The sequence below is a fragment of the Nyctereutes procyonoides genome, unplaced genomic scaffold, assembly GCF_905146905.1.
Source record: "Nyctereutes procyonoides isolate TBG_1078 unplaced genomic scaffold, NYPRO_anot_genome, whole genome shotgun sequence".
In the NCBI taxonomy this organism is placed as follows: domain Eukaryota; kingdom Metazoa; phylum Chordata; class Mammalia; order Carnivora; family Canidae; genus Nyctereutes; species Nyctereutes procyonoides.
Genome location: NW_026575126.1, coordinates 18,217,468 through 18,239,260, shown reverse-complemented (window position 1 = coordinate 18,239,260; position 21,793 = coordinate 18,217,468). Strand labels below are relative to the sequence as shown.

At 39.2% G+C, this 21,793-nt stretch overlaps 2 protein-coding genes across 4 annotated transcripts in view; both read left to right on the top strand.

Moving 5' to 3' along the window:
* KYAT3 (kynurenine aminotransferase 3) overlaps positions 1–7,774 on the top strand; it is a 70,650-nt gene extending 62,876 nt beyond the window's left edge. For all 3 annotated transcript variants that reach the window (XM_055340333.1, XM_055340334.1, XM_055340335.1), the window contains one exon: positions 862–7,774. In XM_055340333.1, coding sequence (XP_055196308.1) covers positions 862–924 — 63 coding nt within the window. In that variant the 3' untranslated portion in view covers positions 925–7,774. The remainder of the gene's footprint in view (positions 1–861) is intronic.
* Positions 7,775–20,181: 12,407 nt separating this feature from the next.
* GTF2B (general transcription factor IIB) overlaps positions 20,182–21,793 on the top strand; it is a 32,321-nt gene continuing 30,709 nt past the window's right edge. Inside the window, exon 1 of the mRNA XM_055340943.1 lies at positions 20,182–20,255. Within this exon, the coding sequence (XP_055196918.1) occupies positions 20,239–20,255 (17 nt within the window). The 5' untranslated portion in view covers positions 20,182–20,238. The remainder of the gene's footprint in view (positions 20,256–21,793) is intronic.

Here is a 21,793-nt window from a genome sequence, read left to right as displayed (position 1 = left end):
AATGTGGCGTGTCAGGTCATACACAAAAGGGGGTGAGATGAGAGGCAAGAAAGCAAAAATAATAAGTATTGATCCCATCAGCACATCTCTCAGACTCGCTTCCAGCATCATGTCATTTATGAGTCTTGGGTCTTCTTTGGCACCGCGGGTTACTTGGGCTGCTACAATGGTTATAAATAGTAAGAGTGTCCACACTGGTGGATGTGGTTTTGACTGGGATCAAGTTAAACTGTTTTCAGTCTGAACTGCATTTAACAGTTTGTTGATCATTTTTTTCGTGATGTTTTTTGGCCACATGCCAGTTGATTTGTACATTTCTTTAGTGTCAGGATAGTGGCAATAAATTGGCAGCCAGTATCACAAAACAATATAATGTAGTGATCAGTGTCACACTTCTCAGGCTCCTCTAATATTGAATTCTTAGGTTCATTCACTTTTCCAGCCAGGCAGTAATGGGATATAACATTATAAATAATTAATTTGTTTGTTTTGCTGGGCTCCTTAAAGAGCTTCAGACCTGTGTAGTAGACCACCGAGGCATGGGAAGATGCTACAGATGCCATTTTCCAGTTTCTGTCCATGCTCCTCCAAGAGTTGTGGCTTTAAACAGGCAAGGCTTCCAATGACTCATCTGAAGGCATGACCTCCAAATAAACACTCTGGAGTTCATTGCTGCAGAGGCCAAGGACAAGCTAGAGTCCAACTGGGCCTTCCTCAAGTTATCAGGGGTTGAAGAGCACCCAGTTCCCAAATCACTTCATGACTTTTCCTGATCCATTGACTGGTATATTTTTAATATTTAAGGATTTACTTCTCTTGAATTTATTTGATATGTAATGAGATTATTTCATTTATTTACAGAAAGACAGTACACTGGATGCTGCTGAAGAAATCATTAAGGCATGGACTACACAGAAGTGTTAATAAAAGTCGAGTTTCTATTAGATGACCTAATATGGAATTGTTACTTAGTGCTGCCATCTGCTGGATATTGAAAAACAAATATTTCAGTACAAATGAAAATTGAACAATTTCAAAATGTTAAACCCACTGGGGTTTTTTCATTTTGTTGTTTTTTCAGTTAAAATGGTTGAAAACACCTTCCACTACCATTTTACATCAGGCAATGTAGGATTGTGGATAATAATTATGAGGTGCTGGTTGATGCTTAAACCTCTCAGTGCTTCAGTTCCCTCATCCTAAAAGGGGAATAAAATATAGCACCCACTTTATGACACCTGGCTGGCTCAGTGGGTAGAGCATATGCAATTCTTGATCTTGGAGTCATGAATTAGAGCCCCACGCTGGACATGGAATCTACTTGAAATAAAAAAAAAAAAAAAGCACCTACTTTAGATGAAGTTTGTGAGGATAAAATGGATTGATATATGTAAAGCTTCAATAAACACTCAGCTTATTAGCCAGTTCCATTTCTGCACTGTTGTGTAAAAACTCTTAGCCAGTTCCACTCCCTCAACTCCAGGTCCTTGCTTTGTCTATCCACAAGTCTAACCCTCCCCTTTGTTTACCAATGGCTTTGAACTTTGCTCACAATTTTGCTTCTCTTTCCCAAATACTGCCATCATCCAGGGTGACTTCAAGGTACACATGGATTACCTAGGCTTTTGGTACTTTGACCTCACCTTTGGCAATGTTCACCTCCACTCCTCTCTCCACTTCAGCCACCCACCTCCTTGGGTACGCCCTGAACCTTTCATCATTTAAGGCTGTGCCACCTATGAGATAATAAATTAGTCATCTCAGACTGTACCCACTTATCCCTATAGTATTCTCTGTGTGTGTCCCATTTGTTCTCAAAATATCACTTCATCAAACTCACTATAATTTCAAATCCACTCTTTCTCAAAAAATGGTCTATGGCCCTCTTAGAGCAGAATCATAATCAATCTGTGAGAAGAGATGCTGGTCTTCACCCTAGACTTGCTGAAAATAATTTCAAGATCTGGTCCTTCCAAGGTAATTGTTTTACCCACTGAATTTTGATAATCACTGCTCTAGTCCTTGGAACCCTCTATTTTATTCCTACTAGCCCACTTATATTTTCCTTGCCCAGCTTAGATTGCATCATCTATCACTTCAGCCAAGATACTTTTGCTGCCTTGAATAACTTGCCCATTGTTCTATCTCACCCAACTGGTCAAGAAAAACCCAAAACTCCACCCTGGAATTGAAACTCCATGCTTGCACGGGGCTGCTGAACACTGCTGTCACAAAATGCACAATTGTGCAGCTACCAACAACCATGAATGCACATTATTGACCTTAACTAGATTTAATCCTTCCGTGATACCATAATGAGATTTCTCTACATTTTACCACAGCAGGAATTCCTAATACTCTCCTTTTCTCCACCATAAAAATATCCAACCTCCCTTCTCTTTACACCTTAAAGCCCACCACTACCAGCACAATTAAATCATAGCTAATGACCTCATCTCCCACTTCTGTGAAAAACAAAATGTAAAAACAGATATTACCAGACAGCCCTACCAAATGAGAACCTACCAAAACGCCTATGACTTAGCTGCACCAGCATTCATCCTTAATTCATCTCATCCACGGGGATTCGGGCAGAATGTGGAGGATTGGTAGGAAGGCAGAACCAGGACCTCAAGAGCTAACTACTGCGTAGCAGTATAAATCCCATATATAATTTTTAGCCTGTCCACTCTTGCTGGGGATTTGATACAGTTTTTATCAGGGTTTAAGTCTGCTCTTCACAGTCATGGACTTGTCCGGTGCTAATCCTCCCACCATTTCTCACAATCTCATTTGGTTCAGTCTGTTCCCTTGTATCTTCAGCCTCTACTGGCTCCCTTCCTCAGCAGTGAGACACGTCCAAATTTTTCTAATATTAGAAAATCCTTGGTGTGTCTGGGTGGCCTAGTAGGTTAAGCATCTACCTTCAGCTGAGGTCATGATCCCAGAGTCCTGGGATCGAGCCCCTACACTGGGCTCCTTGCTCACTGGGGAGCCTGCTTCTTCCTCTCCCTCTGCCTGCTACTACCCTTGCTTGTGCCCTCTCTGTCAAATAAATTAATAATATAAAAAAATTTTTAAAAATCCTTTCCCTAATGCTATCTACTACTCTATTATCTCTTCCTCTTCAGGGCAAAATTTCTTCCTTCTTTCCTCCTTCCTCCCTCCCCTCTTCCTTCCTTTAACAAATATTCATTGAACTCCTACAATGTACCAGACACTAGTGTATGCACTTAGGATATATCAGTGAACACAAAGATCCCTGCCTTCCAGGGCTTTCCTTCTGACCAGGGGAGGGAGACTAAATCATAAACATAATGAAATATATTGAATGTTTTTTTTAGTTTGTTAAAATTTTAATTTTAACTCCAGTATAGTTAACATACAATGTTATTAGTTTCAGGTGTACAATATAGCAATTCAACAGTTTTATACATTACTCATTACTCAAATGTAATGTATACATTTATACATTACTTATACATTACTCATTTTATACATCCACATCAGGATGAGTACTCTTAATCCCCTTTACCTATTTCACCCATCCTCCACCCATCTCTCTGGTAACCATCCATTTGTTCTCTATTGTTAAGAGTGTTTCTTGGTTTGTTTCTCTTTTTTCCCTGTCTTGTTTCCTAAATTCCACATATGAGTAAAATCATATGATATTTGTCTTTTTCTGACTTATTTCACTCAGCATTGTACTCTCTTGCTCATCCATGTCATTGCAGATGGCAAGATTTCATTATTTTTTATAGCTGAGTAATATTCTATCTTCTTTATTCAATCATCTATAATGGATACTTAGGCTGCTTCCCTAGTTTGGCTATTATAAATAATGCTGCTGTAAATATATCCAATAAACATATATCCTTTCAGATTAGTGTTTTTGTATTCTTTGAGTAAATACCCAGTAGTATGATTACTGGAGCATAGAGTAGTTCTACTTTTAATTTTTTGAGGAAACTCTATACTATTTTCCACAGTGACTGCACCAGTTTGCATTTCCATCAACAGTACACAAAGGTTACTTTTTCCCCACATCTTCACCAACACTTGTGTTTTTTATGTTAGCCATTCTGACAGGTGATATCTCATTGTGGTTTTGATTTGCATTTCCCTGATGATAAGTGCTATTGAGCATCTTTTCATGTGTCTGTTGGCCATCTGAATGTCTTCTTTGGAGAAATGTCTGTTCATGTCTTTTGCTTATTTTTATTTTTTGGGTGTTGAGTTGTAGCAGTTCTTTATATATTTTGGTTGCTAACCTTTTGTCAGATATGTCATTTGCAAATATCTTCTCCCATTTAGTAGGATGACTTTTAGTTTGGTGATTGTTTCCTTCGCTGTGCAAAAGCCTTTTCTTTTGACTTAGTCCCAGTACTTTATTTTTGCTATTTCCTTTGTCTCAGGAGACCTATCTAGAAAAATGTTGCTATGGGCCATATCCAAGAAATTACTGCCTGTGCTCTCTTCTAGAGTTTTTATGGTTTCAGGTCTCATATTTAGGACTTTAATCCATTTTGAGCTTATTTTTATGTATAGTGTAAGAAAGTGGTCCAGTTTCATTCTTTTGCATATCAGTTTTCCCAACACCATTTGTTAAATAGACGTTCTTTTTCCCATTGCGTATTCTTGCCTCTGTTGTTGAATATTAATTGACCATAATATCATGGATTTGTTTCTGGGCTTTCTATCCTGTTCCATAAATCTGTGTGTCTGTCTTTATCCCAGGACCATATTGTTTTGATTATTACAGATCTGTAGTATAACTTGAAATATGAAATTATGATACTTGCAATTCTGTTTTCCTTTTTCAAGATTATTTTGGCTATTTGGAGTCTTTTGTAGTTCCATACAAATTTTAGGATTATTTATTCTAGTATTGTGAAAAATGTTCTTGGGGCTTTGGTAGGGATTGCGTTAAATCTATATATTCCTTTAGGCAGTATGGACATTTTAATGATATTTGTTCTTCCAATTCATGAGCATGGGTATCTTTCCATTTGTGTTGACTTCAATTTCTTTCATCAGTGTTTTGTAGTTTTCAGAGTACAGGTCTTTCTCCTCATTGTTTGATTTTATTCCTAGATTTTTTTATCCTTTTTGATTCAATTGCAAATGGGGTTGCTTTCCTAATTTCTCTTCCTGTTGCTTCATTAGTAATGTATAGAAATGCAACAGATTTCTGTATGTTGATTTTGTGTCCTGCAATCTTACCAAATGCTAAACTTATACATGGAAATTGTATGAAGAAAAGAAGTAGAGCAGGACAGAGGAAAATGAAAGTGTTAGGGAATTGGAATTGCAATTTGGAATGTTAAGCACTTGGTCAGGTAGGTCTCAAGGAGAGGACATGGAGACAGACTTAGAAGAGAGGAGGGAGGGAGCCTCATGGAGAACTTGGGGAGGAACATTCTAGCCAGAAGGAATAGCAATGTAAAGACTCTGTGACACGAAGGTGTACTCAGCATGTTTGATGAGTACCAAGAGTCTGTTGTGGCTGGATGTAATAATCAAGGTACAAACTAGCAAGCATGAGGTCAGAGAAGTAACACAGTATAAGGATAGTGCTAGGATAACAGTTTTTTTTAAGATTTTATTTATTTATTCATAAGAGACACAGAGAGAAGGCAGAGACATAGGCAGGGGGAGAAGTAGGCTCATCCCAGGAGGAGTATATATATACTCACACACACACACACACACACACACGCACTGGCTCTATTTTTCCGGAGAATTCTGACTGATACAGATGGATCAGTAAAAATAAGATAAGTTGTCTATAAATTCCCAAAGTTTAGTGAGAAGTCATTCAGTGACATCATGCCATATGATAGTAAGAGAAATGGACTTTGTAGAGTAAGCAGTGATGAATTTAAGCACATTTTTATGGAAGAAAGGGAGTATGGAAAAAAGTATGGGTTGGTTAACCGAAGGCCAGCTACATATCCTCCTCCTCTGACCACTTGTACATGGAGGCTAAAAAGCCAAACTTCCAATTTCTCAGCTTCCCTTACAACTAATCAAAAGTGCCTGAAAAGAGCTTCCCTTCATGGAAAAACATAAAAGGCAAAGTCATCCTGAGACTTTTTGTCTTCTTTGTCCTCTTCACCCTTCTACCTTCTTCCTGCCTGGAATGTCAAAGTAAAGTCTGGAGGCACTGCAGCCATTCATGCAGCAACTGGCATGAGAGTGAAGGACCACATGATAAGGATAGAAGAGCAGAAAGATAGGAAGAGACTGGGACCCTGGACTCAATTTGGAGCCACTGTACCTACTCCCAGACTTTGTACTGAATGAAACAAAATAAACCTCTAAGCCACTATATTAAGGTTTTCTATTATTTACAGATGAATGTATTACTACTTGATGTAGAGAATATAGCACAAAAATCACATTTTTCTTCTGGAAGATAAACTGATGAAAATTCCTTTAGTCAGAAAGAGATACTGATCAGAAAGCTCTTGCTCCTGCAGGAAAAGATGGTGAGAGCCTGAAGAATCCTTCAGTACCAGAGAAAGGCAAATAATCACAAATCTTTGTCAAATTTGTGAATTTTCCCCATCATTCTTATGATGAAAACAATTATATACTACATAATTACCAAATATTTAAATCAAAAATTATTCCCAAATAAAGCAAGAGTCTCCCTGGTCTCAGTTGGATAAACCCAAGGGTGAAACAAAACAAAACAAAAACCTCAACTATGTTCTTGAGACATGAGAATTGGATTTTATTGCTGCTCTGAGAATGCATCTAATTACTCAATCATGCCAATTAAATAGGAAGTTCACCTGCTGACAAACAGCTATCCTGGGATATAACAGAATAAATTGTAGAAATAATTGAATTTTCTAATCAATATTAACTTCATCATATTACACAGCTGCTACTTTCCTTTACATTATTTGGATACAGCATTTTTCCCTATAATATGTAAAACTTCATTTGTAGCAAAATCTCAGGGTTAAAAAGATGAATAATAACTTTTTCCCCTTGTCAACGAGAGTGGTTATACTGTCTGAAGCATTATTTTCACTCTTATCCTTCTCATTAGTTACATTAAAAGTATAAACACCATATTTTAAGCTGAAACTATACAGCTGTATCTTGTAACACCACAACTCAATTTTGTGTGTGGGTTTCTGAGATAACTTATTATAACATCACTTTTATAATTATTCTTGGAGCATTCCGCCCCAGTGAGGGGCTCAAACTCCTAACCCCAAGATCAAGAGTCATATGCTCTACCAACTGAGCCAGCCAGGCACCTCCAGATTAGGTCCATTGCACCAGAAGTCCCTTCTGCCTGGAATATTTTCCCCTGATGTCCACCTAGCTACCTCAAATCTTTACTCAAATGTCACTTCAGGAGAACTTAGCTGACCATATTTAAAATTGTAAACCCTGCCCCTCCCATCCCCTTTCCCTGACTTATTTTTCTCCTTAGCACTTAGCATCATGGAACTTACACTGTGTTTCTCTTATTTAATTTATCATCTATATCCTCCCGAAATATACCTTCCATGAGGCCAGGGATTTTTTTTTTTTATGTTCTGTTCACTGCGGTATCTTCAGCACCTAAAGCAGAGCCTGGCATATGGTAGGCACTCAACAAAAATTTGAATTTCTGCAAATGGAATCTGACCTTCAGAACACATTGGTTCTTTGTTGTTGTTTTGTCTTCAACCATTGGCTCTCTCTTTGACTCATGTCCTTCACTTATGAATGATTTCTTGAAGTAACAAAGATTGTTTCTAAAACTGCAGATATGACTGGCATGTCTCAGAGTCTTCTTGGTTTCTGAATCATTTGTGTTGAGGGATCCAGCTAATCAGTAATGGACTTGGTCTAATCTCTGAAAGCCCAATCCCAAAATACAGAACCCAAAGTTGCAATTGGCTTCTGGCCCCAAGATAATTAGTGGTCTGCAAACTTTTTTAAGCCATGTGGTGCACATATACACATGCAAATACACACACATGCACACACATAAGCTTGAAATTACATGCTATCTCCCTTTTGCCTGGCAAATAAATATTTCTCTATTTTTAAGATTATTTATTTATTTGACAGAGAGAGAGAGAAAGCACAAGCAGGGGAGCAGCAGGCAGAGGGAGAGGGAGAAGCAGCCTCTCCAGTGAGCAAGAAGCCCAATGCGGGGCTCAATAGCAGAACCCCAGGATCGTGATCTGAGCTGAAGGCAGATTCTTAACTGACTGAGCCTCCCAGTGCCCTACAAATAAATATTTCTAATCAAGGTTTGCTTTTCTGTCTAGAATGATATTGAAAGGTTATCTCTGCCCCTGCTCTCCAAACATGGGAAAATAAACACTTAAATCAGAGCAACATTTCTAGAAGGCAATTTCACAATACCTAGCAAAACATTTCAAGCGTGCCATTCAGAGCCGTGATTCTACCACTAGGTATCTATGCTCTTTTTTTCCCGTTAACATTTTTAAATTTAAATTCAAGTTGGGTAACATATAGTGTAGTTTTGGTTTCTTGAATAGAATTTAGTGATTCATCACTTACATATAACACCCACTGTTCATCCTAACAAGTGCCCTCCTTAATACCCATCACCCATTTAGCCCCTCACCCATCTCACCCCTATCTCCCCCACCAGAAACCCTCAGTTTGTTCTCCCAACTGTAGAGTCTCTTATGGCTTGCCTTCCTCTCTATTTTTATCTTATTTTTTTAAAAAGATTTTATCTGGGGCACGTGGGTGGCTCAGTGGTTGAGCATCTGCCTTCAGCTCAGGTCATGATCCAGGGGACCTGGGATCGAGTCCTATATCAGGCTCCTTGTGGATTGCCTGCTTTTCCCTCTTCCTATGTCTCTGCTTCTCTGTGTGTGTGTCTGTCATAAATAAATAAATAAAATCTTTTAAAAAGATTAATAATAAATTTTTAAATTTATTTTATTTAATTTTTTTAAAAAATCTTTCTTAAAAGATTTTATTTATTTATTTGTTTGTTTATTTTAGAGAGAGATGGATGGGGGGAAGGGAGAAACAGACTTCCTATTGAGTGGGAATGAGTGGGCCCAATGAGTCTCAATCCCAGGACGCTGAGATCATGACCTGAGCTAAAGGCAGGTGCTTAACCAACTAAGCCCCCCAGGCACTCCTGTTTTTATCTTATTTTATTTTTCCTTCCCTCTCTTTATGTTTACCTGTTTTGTTTCTTAAATCCCACATGAGTAAAATCGTATGATATTTGTGTTTCTCTGACTGATTTGTTTCACTTAGCATCATACCTTCTAGTTCCATCCATGTCGTTGCAAATGGTAAGATTTCATTCTTTTTGATGGCTGAGTAATATTCCTGTGTGTGTGTGTGTGTGTGTGTGTGTGTGTGTACAAACACCTTCTTTATCCATTCATCTGTCAATGGACATCTGGACTCCTTTCTAGTTTGGCTATTGTGGACATTGCTGCTATAAACATTGGGGTGCATGGACCCCCTTGACTCCTTTGGATATATACCAAGTAGTGCAATTGCTGGGTCATAGGCTGGTTCTATTTTTAACTTTTTAAGGAACTTCCATACTGTTTTTTACAGTGGTTGTACCAGTCTGTACTCGTACCAGCAGTGCAAAAGGGTTCCCCTTTCTCCACATCCTTGCCAACATCCGTTGTTTACTGAGTTGCTAATTTTAGTCATTCTAACAGATGTGAGGTGATATTTCACTGTGGCTTTGATTTGTACTTCCGGATGATAAGTGATATTGAGCATTTTTTCATAGTCTGTTGGCCATTTGGAGAAATGTCTGTTCATGTCTTCTGCCCACTTCTTGACTGGATTATTTATTTTTTAGGTGTTGATTTTGATGAGTTCTTTATAGATTCTGAATGCTAACCCTTTATCCAATATGTCATTTGCAAATATCTTGTCCTATCTGTTGGTTTCCTTTTAGTTTTATTGTTTTTTTTCACTGTACAGAAGCTTTTTATCTTGATGACGTCCCAATAGTTCATTTTTGCTTTTGTTACCCTTGCCTCCAGCGATGTGTCTAGTAAGAAGTTGCTACAGGTGGGATGCCTGGGTGGCTCAGTGTTTGAGCATCTGCCTTTGACTCAGGTTGTGATCCCGGGGTCCTGGGATCGAGTCTAGTATCAGGCTCCTTGTGGGAAGCCTGCTTCTCCCTCCGCCTATGTCCCTCTGCCTCTCTGTGTGGGTCTCTCATGAATAATATAAGTAAAAGTTAAAAAAAAAAAAGTTGTTGCAGCCAAGGCCAAAGAGGTTGCTGCCTATGTTCTCCCCTAGGATTTTGATGGTTTCCTGCCTTACATTTAGGTCTTTTATCCATTTTGACTTTATTTTTGTGTATGGTATAAGAAAGCTGTCTAGGTTGATTCTTCTGCATGTTGCTGTCCAGTTTTTTCCAACACCATTTGTTGAAGAGACTCTCTTTTTTTCCACTGGATATTTTTTCCTGCTCTGTTGAAGATTAGTTGGCCATATAGATGTGTGTCCATTTCTGGGTTCTTTATTTTGTGCCACTGATCCATGTGTCTGTTTTTATGCCAGTACCATACTGTCTTGATGAATACTGCTTTATAATACATCTTGAAGTCTGGGATTCTGATGCCTCCCACTTAACTGTTCTTTTTCACCATACTTTGGCTATTCAAGGTCTTTTCTGGTTCTTTTTTTTTAATATTTATTTATTTATGATAGTCACACAGAGAGAGAGAGAGAGAGAGAGAGAGAGAGGCAGAGACAGGCAGAGGTAGAAGCAGGCTCCATGCACAGGGAGCCCGACGTGGGATTCGATCCCGGGTCTCCAGGATCACGCCCTGGGCCAAAGGCAGGCGCTAAACCGCTGCGCCACCCAGGGATCCCCTTTTCTGGTTCTATACAAACTTCAGGATTGTTTGTTCTAGCTCTGTGAAAAATGATGGTATTATTTTTATTAGGATTGCATTGAATGTGCAGATTGCTTTGGGTAGTATAAACATGTCAACAATATTTGGTCTTCTAATCTATGTGCATGGAATGTTTTTTCCATTTCTTTATGTCTTCTTCAATTTCTTTCATAAGTGTTCTATAGTTTTCAGTGTAAAGCTCTTTCTTTTTATTTTTATTATTTTTTTAAGATTTTATTTATTCATGATAGACAGAGGGGGGTGGGCAGAGACACAGGCAGAGGGAGAAGCAGGCTCCATGCAGGGAGCCGGACACGGGACTCAATCCCGGGACCCCAGGACCATGACCCGGGCCAAAGGTGGCGCTAAACCGCTGAGCCACCCAGGGATCCCCAAGCTCTTTCTTTTTTAAAGATTTTTAAAAAATTATTTATTCATAAAAGACACAGAAAGAGAGAGGCAGAGACATAGGCAGAGGGAGAAGCAGGCTCCTCGCAGGGAACCCGATGTGGGACTCGATCCCCGGACCTCGGATCACGTCCAGAACTGAAGGCAGATGCCCAACTGCTGAGCCACCCAGGCATCCCCAGTGTACAGATCTTTCACCTTTGGTTAGGTTTATTCCTAGGTATCTTATGGTTTTAGGTGCAATTGTAAGTGGGATGAATTCCTTAATTTCTCCTTCTGCTTTATTAATATATAATAAATATTTATTTATAGAAATAAAACAGATTTCTGTATGTTGATTTTATATATTGCAACTTTTCTGAATTCATGTATCACTTCTAGTAATTTTTTGGTGGAGTCTTTTGGGTTTTCTACATCATGTTGTGTGCAAAGAGTGAAAGTTTGATTTCCTCCTTGCGGATTTGGATGACTTTTGACTTTTATTTCTTTTTTTGTCTGATTGCTATGGCTAGGACTTCCAGTGTTATGTTGAACAACAGTGTTGTGAGTGGACATCCTTTCATGTTCCTGATCTTAGGGGAAAAGCTCTCAGTTTTTCCCCACTGAGGCTGAGTCTTTTGTATATGGCCTTTGTGATGTTGAGGTATGTTCCTCCTGTCCCCACTTTTTGAGGGTTTTTAATCAAGAAAGGATGCTATATTTTGTCAAATGCTTTTTCTGCAACTATTGAGAGGATCATATGGTTCTTTTCTTTTATTAATGTGGTGTATCACATTAATTTGTGTAGGGTGTCAGAAAGTTGTTCAGTTTCATTCTTCTGCGTGTTGCTATTTTGGGCTTTCTACATCATGTTGTGTGCAAAAAGTGAAAGTTTCGCAGATACTGAACACCCCTGAAGCTCAGGAATAAATTCCACTTGATCGTGGTGAATAAGCCTTTTAATGTACCATTGGATTCTATTGGCTAGTATCTTGTTGAGAATATTTGCATCCGTGTTCATCAGGGATATTGCTCTATAATTCTCTGTTCTTAGTGGGATCTTTGTCTGGTTTTGGAATCAACGTAATGCTAGCCTCATAGAAGGAGTTTGGAAGTTTTCCATCCATTTCTATTTTTAGGACCAGCTTCAGAAGAATAGGTATTTTGGGGCACCTGGGTGGCTCAGTGGTTGAGTTTCTGCCTTTGGCTCGGGTCATGATTCTGGGACCCCAGGTCCCACATTGGGCTCCCTCCCCACAGAGAGCCTGCTTCTCCCTCTGCCTATGTCTCTGCCTCTCTATGTCTCTCATGAATAAATAAATTAAATCTTTTTTTTAAAATAATAGGTATGTTATGCTCTTTTAACATGTAAACATTCACTCATGGACAAGAATGTTCATGACAACATTGTTTATAATACCAAAAAACCTGGAAAGAACCAATTCCTCCATTATTGGTGGTGTATTTATGTAAATTATGATATCTTGTCAAAGAATGCAATTCATTTATGTCACTTGAAAAATAACTAATAGACTACTGAATATGATCTGTTTGTACAAAAAAAACAAAAACACATAAGTAGATTAATATGCCTCGGCTACAATATGGGTACATTTACATGAATCTGAATGTGCAAATTAGATATTGGAACATGTAAAATTTTTAACACAGGTTTTCTTGTGCTCAGAATTATAAATACTTTTAATTTCCCCAAATTAAAAAAATGTGTTTAATATTTTAAATAGGCCCAGTGCTTATGCAATTGCAATATGGCAGTGTCAACTGAGCTGTAAACAGCGCCATCATTTGACCAAAGTGCTGAGGTGGCAAGGAGTTTGGGAAGTCTGAGGAAGTGAATGGCCACCAGTGTGTTACGGTGCCCCCTCCCTGTTTTAGGCTTCAGGTTTTGTTCAGGATATGGGAGTAGGTGTCTACAGTGTTTGACAATTGATCTTTAGAAGTCACATAATCTTTCTCTTTCTTTGATTTCATAATTAGGATTTACAATTAATGAAAAAGTAAATTTCCATTAATAGATCCAAAAACTTTTGAGTTCTAAAAAAGTACTTAAAAATATGATCACAGTGTAGTTTAGTAGCTTGAAAGCAAACCATACCTAAATTCTCATTAACTTAACTTTAGCTCTTGTCGAAGTGGAGCTAATATGTCACCCTGGAACAATTTTATGAAAATTTGGAAGAATCAAACAAGTCTAGTTATTTTAGATGTAGAGACTTTGACCATATAGTTTGGCGGGAAATTCTCAGGATTTCTATTGTAAAATCAAACTCATGACCTTGGGCTTGTGGGGAAGGGTTTTTTTTTTTTTTTAACATTAGTTTCCACATAACAGGAAAGAAAGCAGAAAGATATAACCAATCCCTCATTTGCAAAATAGGCAATAACGTAAGAGTATGGCAAGAGTTTAACTGGACTGAAAGAGTAAAGATGATAATCCACAGACCTGCAAGAAGAGAGCATTTGATGAGAGGTTCCATAGTTAGCCTCAATGTTCAGAACTGATAAATGCAAAAACCGGCATGGGCCTGTTACGCAGGTTTTACACTACATCTTGATGCAAATGTCATAAAATAAAGTAATTAAAACAATGGAAGATGTCTAACCCATTGCGAGCTTTGTCATTTTAATTAAGAAGCTACATTCAAATTTACTTTGGTTTTGCTTTAACTTGAAAAAAGTCACCCCAAGTAAAAGAATTCTATATAACCGATGGTGTACCAAACATCACCTCTATTAAGCTCTATTTGGGAATTGGTTATCTTACTGTCACACTCATTAAGAGACTTGGTTTAGCAGTGAGTACACTGTTAGTACTCAGATAATAATAATACCAGTAGTAATAGCAGGGACTCTTGTGATGTTTAAACATAAGGCACTGAGCAGTCTACACATTTTGACTAAGATCACTGGTACAACAGTGGGTAGCAAATGCTTTACTTTCCAAGTGTGGGTTAGGGTCTTCTCATCTTATTAATGTGAAAGAGAAAAATAGAAAAATGCTAGGTAGGAAAGGTCAGAAAATAGCTAGAGTGAGCTGGTATAATACATAGTTTTGTAGAAGGAAGAAAGCATGAAGGAAGCAAAAAAAGAAAAAGGAAACACTACAATTGGGAAAACCCTCTTGGTAAACCTCACTAATTTGATCTAATTATTGTGAAGAACAGTCAGAATAATGATATTTTAAATATATTATTTCATTCATTCAACCAATAACCCACACAAACCAACATATACTGGATGTCTTCTTTGTGCAAAGGATTAGTCACAAGGTCGGAGGAAAATTATGATGACTCAGCCCTCCGTGAGCTCACTGCAGCTTCCTTCCAGGCATCTGAAATAACAGAATCAGCTGTGGCCAAGCATTGCTTAGAACAGATCCTTGGTATATACATTGGTTTACCACTTGAAAAAAAGACTTAAGGGACCTTCTGTATATTGTTCTCCTATTTCAAAGATAAAGATTGCTTCCTGTTTTATAGTATTATTACCAAAGCTACAATTTTCCTATTTGTAGCATTTATCTTGCTTCCAATCTTATATTATCATAAATAACATTGCAATGGACATCTTCATGAATACAGTGTCTCATATTTTAGATTATTTCCTTACTCTGGTTCTCAGAAGTGGGATTACTGGCTCAAGAGGCTTTAACCACTAAATCATTCTTGGGGTAATGCCAGATTGCTTTCTAAAAGGTTGTATCAATTTATAATATTGAGCAATGCATGACAGTAATGAAAGGAACAATTTTATATTCTCATCATGTAGTCATTCTTCATAATTAATACTTTCAGAGTTTTCATTTAATATTCAAATCGCATGAGGTTCTTTGAAAATAGGTACTTTTTAATTTAATTTTATTTTAAGATTTTGTTTATTTATTCATGAGAGACACGGAGAGAGGCAGAGACATAGACAGAGGGAGAAGCAGGCTTCCCACAAGGAGCCTGATGCAGGACTCAATCCCAGGACTTCGGAATCATGACCTGAATTAAAGGCAGACACTCAACCACTGAGCCACCCAGGTGCCCCAGATACTTATTTTACACAATAAGATTTTTAGCATGTGATTTTCATGGAAACAGCAAATATCTAATGTCAAAAATTTAGTCTGTAAGAAAGTGTCAGTCACAGGTCCCATGAATATGAACATGTTTTATGTTCTCATTTTCCCCCATAGTTCATCAGGGCACTCAAAAACCATTTAGAGAACTTTAGAGATAAATCTTATCTAAAAACACATTTTTAGGAAATTATAATCTAATATATCATTCAATTTCCCCTTATTTTTCACTGTAAAATGAGAAAGTTGGTATTTTAGGAGCAACATTAGTTTTAAGACAGAATAAAACAGCACTTAACAGGACAGCATAACTTTTGATGCTTAATGCCAAATGATATCTTTTTGGAAAAATATTAATTTTAATAGTCATTAGGCTATCAATATGAATCTTTTAAAGTTCTTTTGTTCTGTTTTGCTTTTATCAGAGTAATTTAGAGTTTAAAAGAAAGTTACTGCTCACTGAACATTGAATTAGAAAATGAATTAAAAAAATAAATAAAAATAAATAAAATAAATAAATAAATAAATAAAATAATAATAAAAAAAAGAAATGAATTAATTTCTAGGAATCTTCCTCCCTGATCCTGTAAGGAGATAAGTGACAGTTAATATTTTCCATATATATTATTAATGTTTTAAGCGTAAGTTCTACTTCAGCATGTGGAGAAGCTACTGACTTTATTCAGTGAAAACCAAGCTTTATTCTCAAGTGGAGGACAAGCTGCCAATACTGGGGAATAAAAGATGTCACATAAATCAACAAACAAATGGAAAAGTTAAATTCAGGATCACATATGCAAGTACATTTAGTGATGGGATATGAGCCAGGCACATTTCAGTGTACACAGCGCATGGGCTGACAAACACAAGTATCCTTATGCAGACAGCTGATCAGAATATTTTACAGCACAGCTGTCCCATAAAATCAAGCCCACATGATTGCTGCAGGTACACTGTTTGTTGAATCCATTCCCTGATATTAAAGTCTGTAAACTGAATTTCTGAACAATGAGTTTATAGTAGGAGGCATATTGCATGGACTGTGATGCCAAATTGCAAGGGTTCAAACCCCGGGTCTGCCATTTACTAGCTGTGTGATTTGAGGCTTTTCCTAACCATCCTGTGTCTCAATGTCCCTATCTATAAAATGAGGACAAGCAGAGTAGACAACTCATAGAGTTGTTGTAAAGATTAAATGAATATGTGCAAAGTCTGAAAATAGTACTTAGCACATAGCAAGCACTTTATGAGCATATGTTACTATTACTAATTTCACGATTATTAATATTTATTACTACTTCTATGTGAATTTAAAAAAAAAACTTTGCCTTTATTCAAGAGTCAAAATGATAGTGAATGCCTCTACAAATATAACCTCCATTTTCCGAGGCACAGTCCTTTGGGCCCCAAAATACAGTCCTGCAGTATCAGTTATGCAGTTGGCCTGCATAGAAGGGGGAAAATTTTAGAGTCAGGCATCTCTGGTTTTGATTTCTACCTCCACCACTAACTTATCATGTGACTCTGGGCATTTTATTTACTCAACCTCTCTAAGCCTTTAGAAGGAGAATAATAGTATCTTGCCTGATGTGATAACCAAGAATGAGATAACTGAAGGAATGTGAGGTACCTTACAGGTGGCCTGATGCATAAGGACCTCAGTCCTTGCAGTTCCATGTGGAGTCCTCCTTTTCCCTCTCTGGCCCCCTGCCACCTTCAGCAGGGTCTTATTTTTCTGCCTGATGAAACCAAACCCCCACAAAGCAGGCCCAAGGACAATCACCAACTGAAAATTTAGTGTGTAAAGATATCATTGGTAATATAGTAAGCATTATAATGTTATAATAAAAAGGTTGACAGGTCCATATTTTTTAGACAGGCACACTAAAATATGTATAAGTCAAGGTGATAGATGAGATGTGTTTTTAAAATGCTTTAGGGGTGCCTGGCTGGCTCAGTCAGTGGAGCATGTGACTATCTCAGGATCATAAGTTCAAGCCTGACGTTGGGTGTGGAGCCTATTAAAAATAACTAAAATAAAATAAAACGCTTTATCAAGGGAAGACATGAAGGAAGAAAAGGATACATGATACAAATGTGGCAAAGTCTTGATAATTATTCAATCAGGAAGAGAGGTACATAAAGATTCATTACATTATACCTCTAAAAAACTCACACATTTCTAGGAGTAATATATATTACACAGGGCACATGAAGTTTATCTAATATTCTAGGCATTTCATCCCATTTCCAAGAGTCCAAGTCAAATCTGGTCAAACATTTCACTCAATCCTCCTTTCTTCCTTGTCTAGCAGAATATGTCATACAATTTCCAAACAAATATTTGTCAAACTTTGCTTAGGTTAGGAAAATGTTATTTTCTCCAATTTCACCATAACAGATACTTCAGTATCAATGTTTCCAATAGTGAGGCCACAAGAGAGATTTAATGAACCTCCGCAACATAACGCCAAGTTATGACAGACATAAGAGACAACATATTGTATGATTCCATTTACATGAAAAAGTCCAGAAAAGATAAATCTACAGAGACAGAAAGTAGAAGGTTGATTCCTGGGGCTGGAAGTCCAACTGGCATGAATTGTACATGGGCATGAGTGCTCTTATTGGAATGATGGAAATGTGCTAAAACTGGATTAGGGATACAGGCACAAGTTCTTAAAATTACTAAAGGGGAGCCTGGCTGGCTCAGTCAGTAGAGCATGGGACTCTTGACCTCAGGGTTATAGGTTCAAGTTCCACATTGGGTGCAGAAATTACCTAAAACTAAAATCTTAAAAAAAAAAAAAAAAGACACTTTCAATTACCAAATGTCATTGATTTCTAAACAAGTTAATTCTATAGTATGTAATACCTCAATAAATTTTTTAAAAATATACCTAGATGGATCACAACTTGTAAAAAATAATTTATTAGCTATGTAAAGCATTTTATACTTTAGAAGTACTAGCACATCAATTTTGACTTCATTGTAGTAATACGAACTTTTAAAATAAGTATTTAAGTTAAAAAGATGAGTCAATTTAAATAATTGATTTGAACGAGTTATTTTACTTAATTCATTCACAGATTTAAGTTAACTAGAAATGACGATACTAACAAACCGGAATTTTATGTAAACACTAATCTGGATCATTGATTCCTATGTGATAAGACCCCAACTCTATGTGCTTGTGTGTGTGCGTAGTTGTGTATTTTAATCCCAGGATCAGATGTAAAGATTAAATGGGATAAATGTTGATGAGATGCTATATAAATTGCCAGTGTTGTACAAACAAAAGAATGGCCTACCTAAATTGTTTCTATTTTAACAAAAAGAAATCCTAACTGGCTTATGACAGATAAGAGACTCTCCAGGTGGGGCAGAAGTAATGTAACAGGCCGTCCAGCTTCTTTCCTCCCGGGTTTCAACTTCTCTGATATCTTTCTTCTGCAAACATTACTGAATGCCCACCACAAACCACTAGGTGGTATAGGTCCTTATTCTTGATCTTCCAGAAGGGCCTAGCTGTCCTCCTTCTGGTCTCCCCCTTCTTCTTCCAAGTCTAGGTGTTCTATCTATAGAACATCTATCTATAGGGGCACCCCAAACCCTTTTCTGGTTGCATTTGGCACAGCTGAAATGAACTGTTATTTGTGAAACTTTTCCAGGTATTAAGAGAGACCCTCACCTCCCACCCCCCACCAGCCAAAGTACAGTCAAGTAGTCAAGTTTTTAAATTACAGAATTACAGATTGGAAGACTGGGAGAAGAAAAAAAAAGAAAAAGAAAAAGAAAAAAGAAAAAAGCGCTCTCTCCTCTCCCGCTGGATTTCAGTTCCTAAACTTCTGCTTCTTACACCCTTGTTCTAAGGAAGTGAGCCTTTCCCACCTTTCAAGAATACAATGAGGGCTCAGTGGCATGTAAGCCCCAAGCCCAAGTGAACAAAGCAGCCACTATATTCTGTCTTCATCCCCATAGAAACCTGGAGCACCCTCTTTCCTCTGATTCCCACAGGGTCAAGGTTGGTTTATTTTCAGCAGATGGGTGGCGAGGTTATTGTTATTTATTACCACTGTCCTGATGTTAGTTTGGCTAAGTAATAAACCGAGGGTCCTACTGGGGTATGGAACCTTCCACGGAGCTCTCTGTGCTTCGGCTAATCAGCCAGATTTTGCAAAGGCCACAAAAAAAAAAAAAAGAAAGAAAGAAAGAAAGAAAAAAATCAGGCCGGCGCCGACCTCTCCCGGCCTCCCCTCCGAGGCCCGAGCGCCCTCCCAAGGTCCTGCTCCACCTCCCGCCAACTCGGAAAGCGCCTGCAGAGCAGAGGGGGTCACCGCTTGCACCCAAAGGGGAGAAGAAACAGCTCGGTAGCCGACGGCAGAGCCGACATCGACACCTGTTCAGGCGGACTTAAGTGAATCTCTCTCTTTACTCCTGATTCCTTACGTGGAATCGCCCCTAAGCCCGAGTAAGGGCTGCGCTCGAACCCCCGGCGGGGAGGGAGCCGGGCGGTGCAGGGGGAGCCTTCGGGGGTGCGGGCTTTGCAGCCACCGCCAGGCCCGGGCTGTCTCCGCGTCTGAACTCCGTAGCCCGCCCCTAGAGTCACCGCGAACCCCCCCCCCCCCCCAGGTCGTCGAGCGGGCTCGCGCCGCAGCACAGCGAGTCAAGGCAACGCAATAGGGAGATTAAAAAAAAAACGCAAAGCACGTGGCACCCAGAAGCTCACTTTTGTTGGCCCCTCTCCCGACCCGTAGCCGCGCCCTATTAGGACCACGTGGGCGGCTCGCTCTATAAAAGCCGGGCTCCAGCGTCCCGTCGCCACAGTCGCTTCCTGTTCTTGGCGCGTCGGTCGGCTCGTCGCTGAGGCCGCGGGGGCCGTGAAGATGGCGTCTACCAGCCGGTTAGTATGTCCGGCCGAGCCGCGCTCGCTGAGGGGCGGGCGGAGAGTGCCAGAGTGGGCAGGCGGGCCCCGGGGGGCCGCGTCGGGCAGAGCGTTCCGGAGGTGCGGGGGGAGGCGGTGGACTGGCTGGCCGAGCCGGACAAAGGCGCTTGCAGACGGCAGGGCTGTCAGGGGCGGCGCAGGGGCTGCCGAGCCGCGGCGTTCCCACAGCGGCGCTACCACCCGACGTCCTGGCTCGAGGGCTCATCCGGACGCCACCCTGTGAGGGCCGCTGTGTCCCCAGCCCCCCCTCGCTTCGCGTCTTTTTTTGGGGGTGGGGGGTGGGTGGGTATCTTAACCGTCGTGTTTTTGTTTTTGTTTTTTTTTCGTGTTGATTTTTTTCTACGCTCGTTTTTCCAGCTGTGGCTCAACCAGCCCACGATCCTTTCCAAAAAGCGGGAAAGGGTTAGTTCCAGGCCCCTGTCGGTCTGACAGCTGTAAAGTTAGGGACGTCAGCCCGAGGGGAACTGATTGCCGTCCCAGAGGCCTTCCGAAATGGAAGCTGGGGGCATTTCCGAAGAGTTGACAAGTTCCCTTCTAAGAGGTCTATATTTTCACAGAGGTCTTCTGCATCCTCCTGAGGAAAATCTTGCCTGCAGACAGTTGCTTACATACGCTGGGAAGTTACTAAGTTTTTTTTTGTTTTTTTTACACTAAGATAATATTTTTTTAATGTGATATACTCCTATCTGCAGGAAATAAGTGCAGTGCCCTTAAAGACAGCCTTTAATCCTGTGGTCCGAAAAAAATGTTTGTAGACCCTAATTAAGTCTCTCATTACCACTACGAGGTAGATATTAGTATTTTTGCATAAGTGTAAACTGAGTCATGCCGGTGTTGACTTTTCCAAGGTCAGTGTCAGAACAGAGTGTAGAATCCCTTATCAGCTTCCTGTTACCACGCAGCTGGCCTCTAGTTAGCTCATAATGTATTGAAAGTGTCAAGTTCTGTAGCTTCTGGGGAGGTAACCGGCATAATTTTTTGAATTTGTTATCCTCTGTGAGAATTGAGTTCCCAGTGAAAGCCAGTATCACAAAACAGCAAACTGGAGAAGTCCGGGCCCTTTTGTGGTACTGCTAAGACTTACTGCTTTATGTTACTGTACTTTTTAAGGGAAAAAAAAAAAGTGTTGGGGGAGGCAGTGTTAGCTAAAACAACTTGGAAACCACTCAAAGCCAGGGACACTCTTGTTTACTGATTGTACTTCTGTGATTGAATACTCAATCATTCGGTCTGGGTGTGGCTCTGTTGGGAAAGGCTTTTCTGGTAGGTAAGTGGAAAACTTGAGCTTCCTGAAGACACCTAACTACCACGTCTTAGGGCAGTAGGTCTGAAAAGTAAATGTGGTCACACTTGGGCACAGCTTTTCCATAGGATAGGACAGGAATTTTGTAAGAAAAATTTGCAGCAGTTAACTGTAGTTAAGTTCATGTGCTAGATTCTTTATCAAAAGAATACACTTAAAAAAAAAAAAAAGAATACACTTACCATTGTGTGCC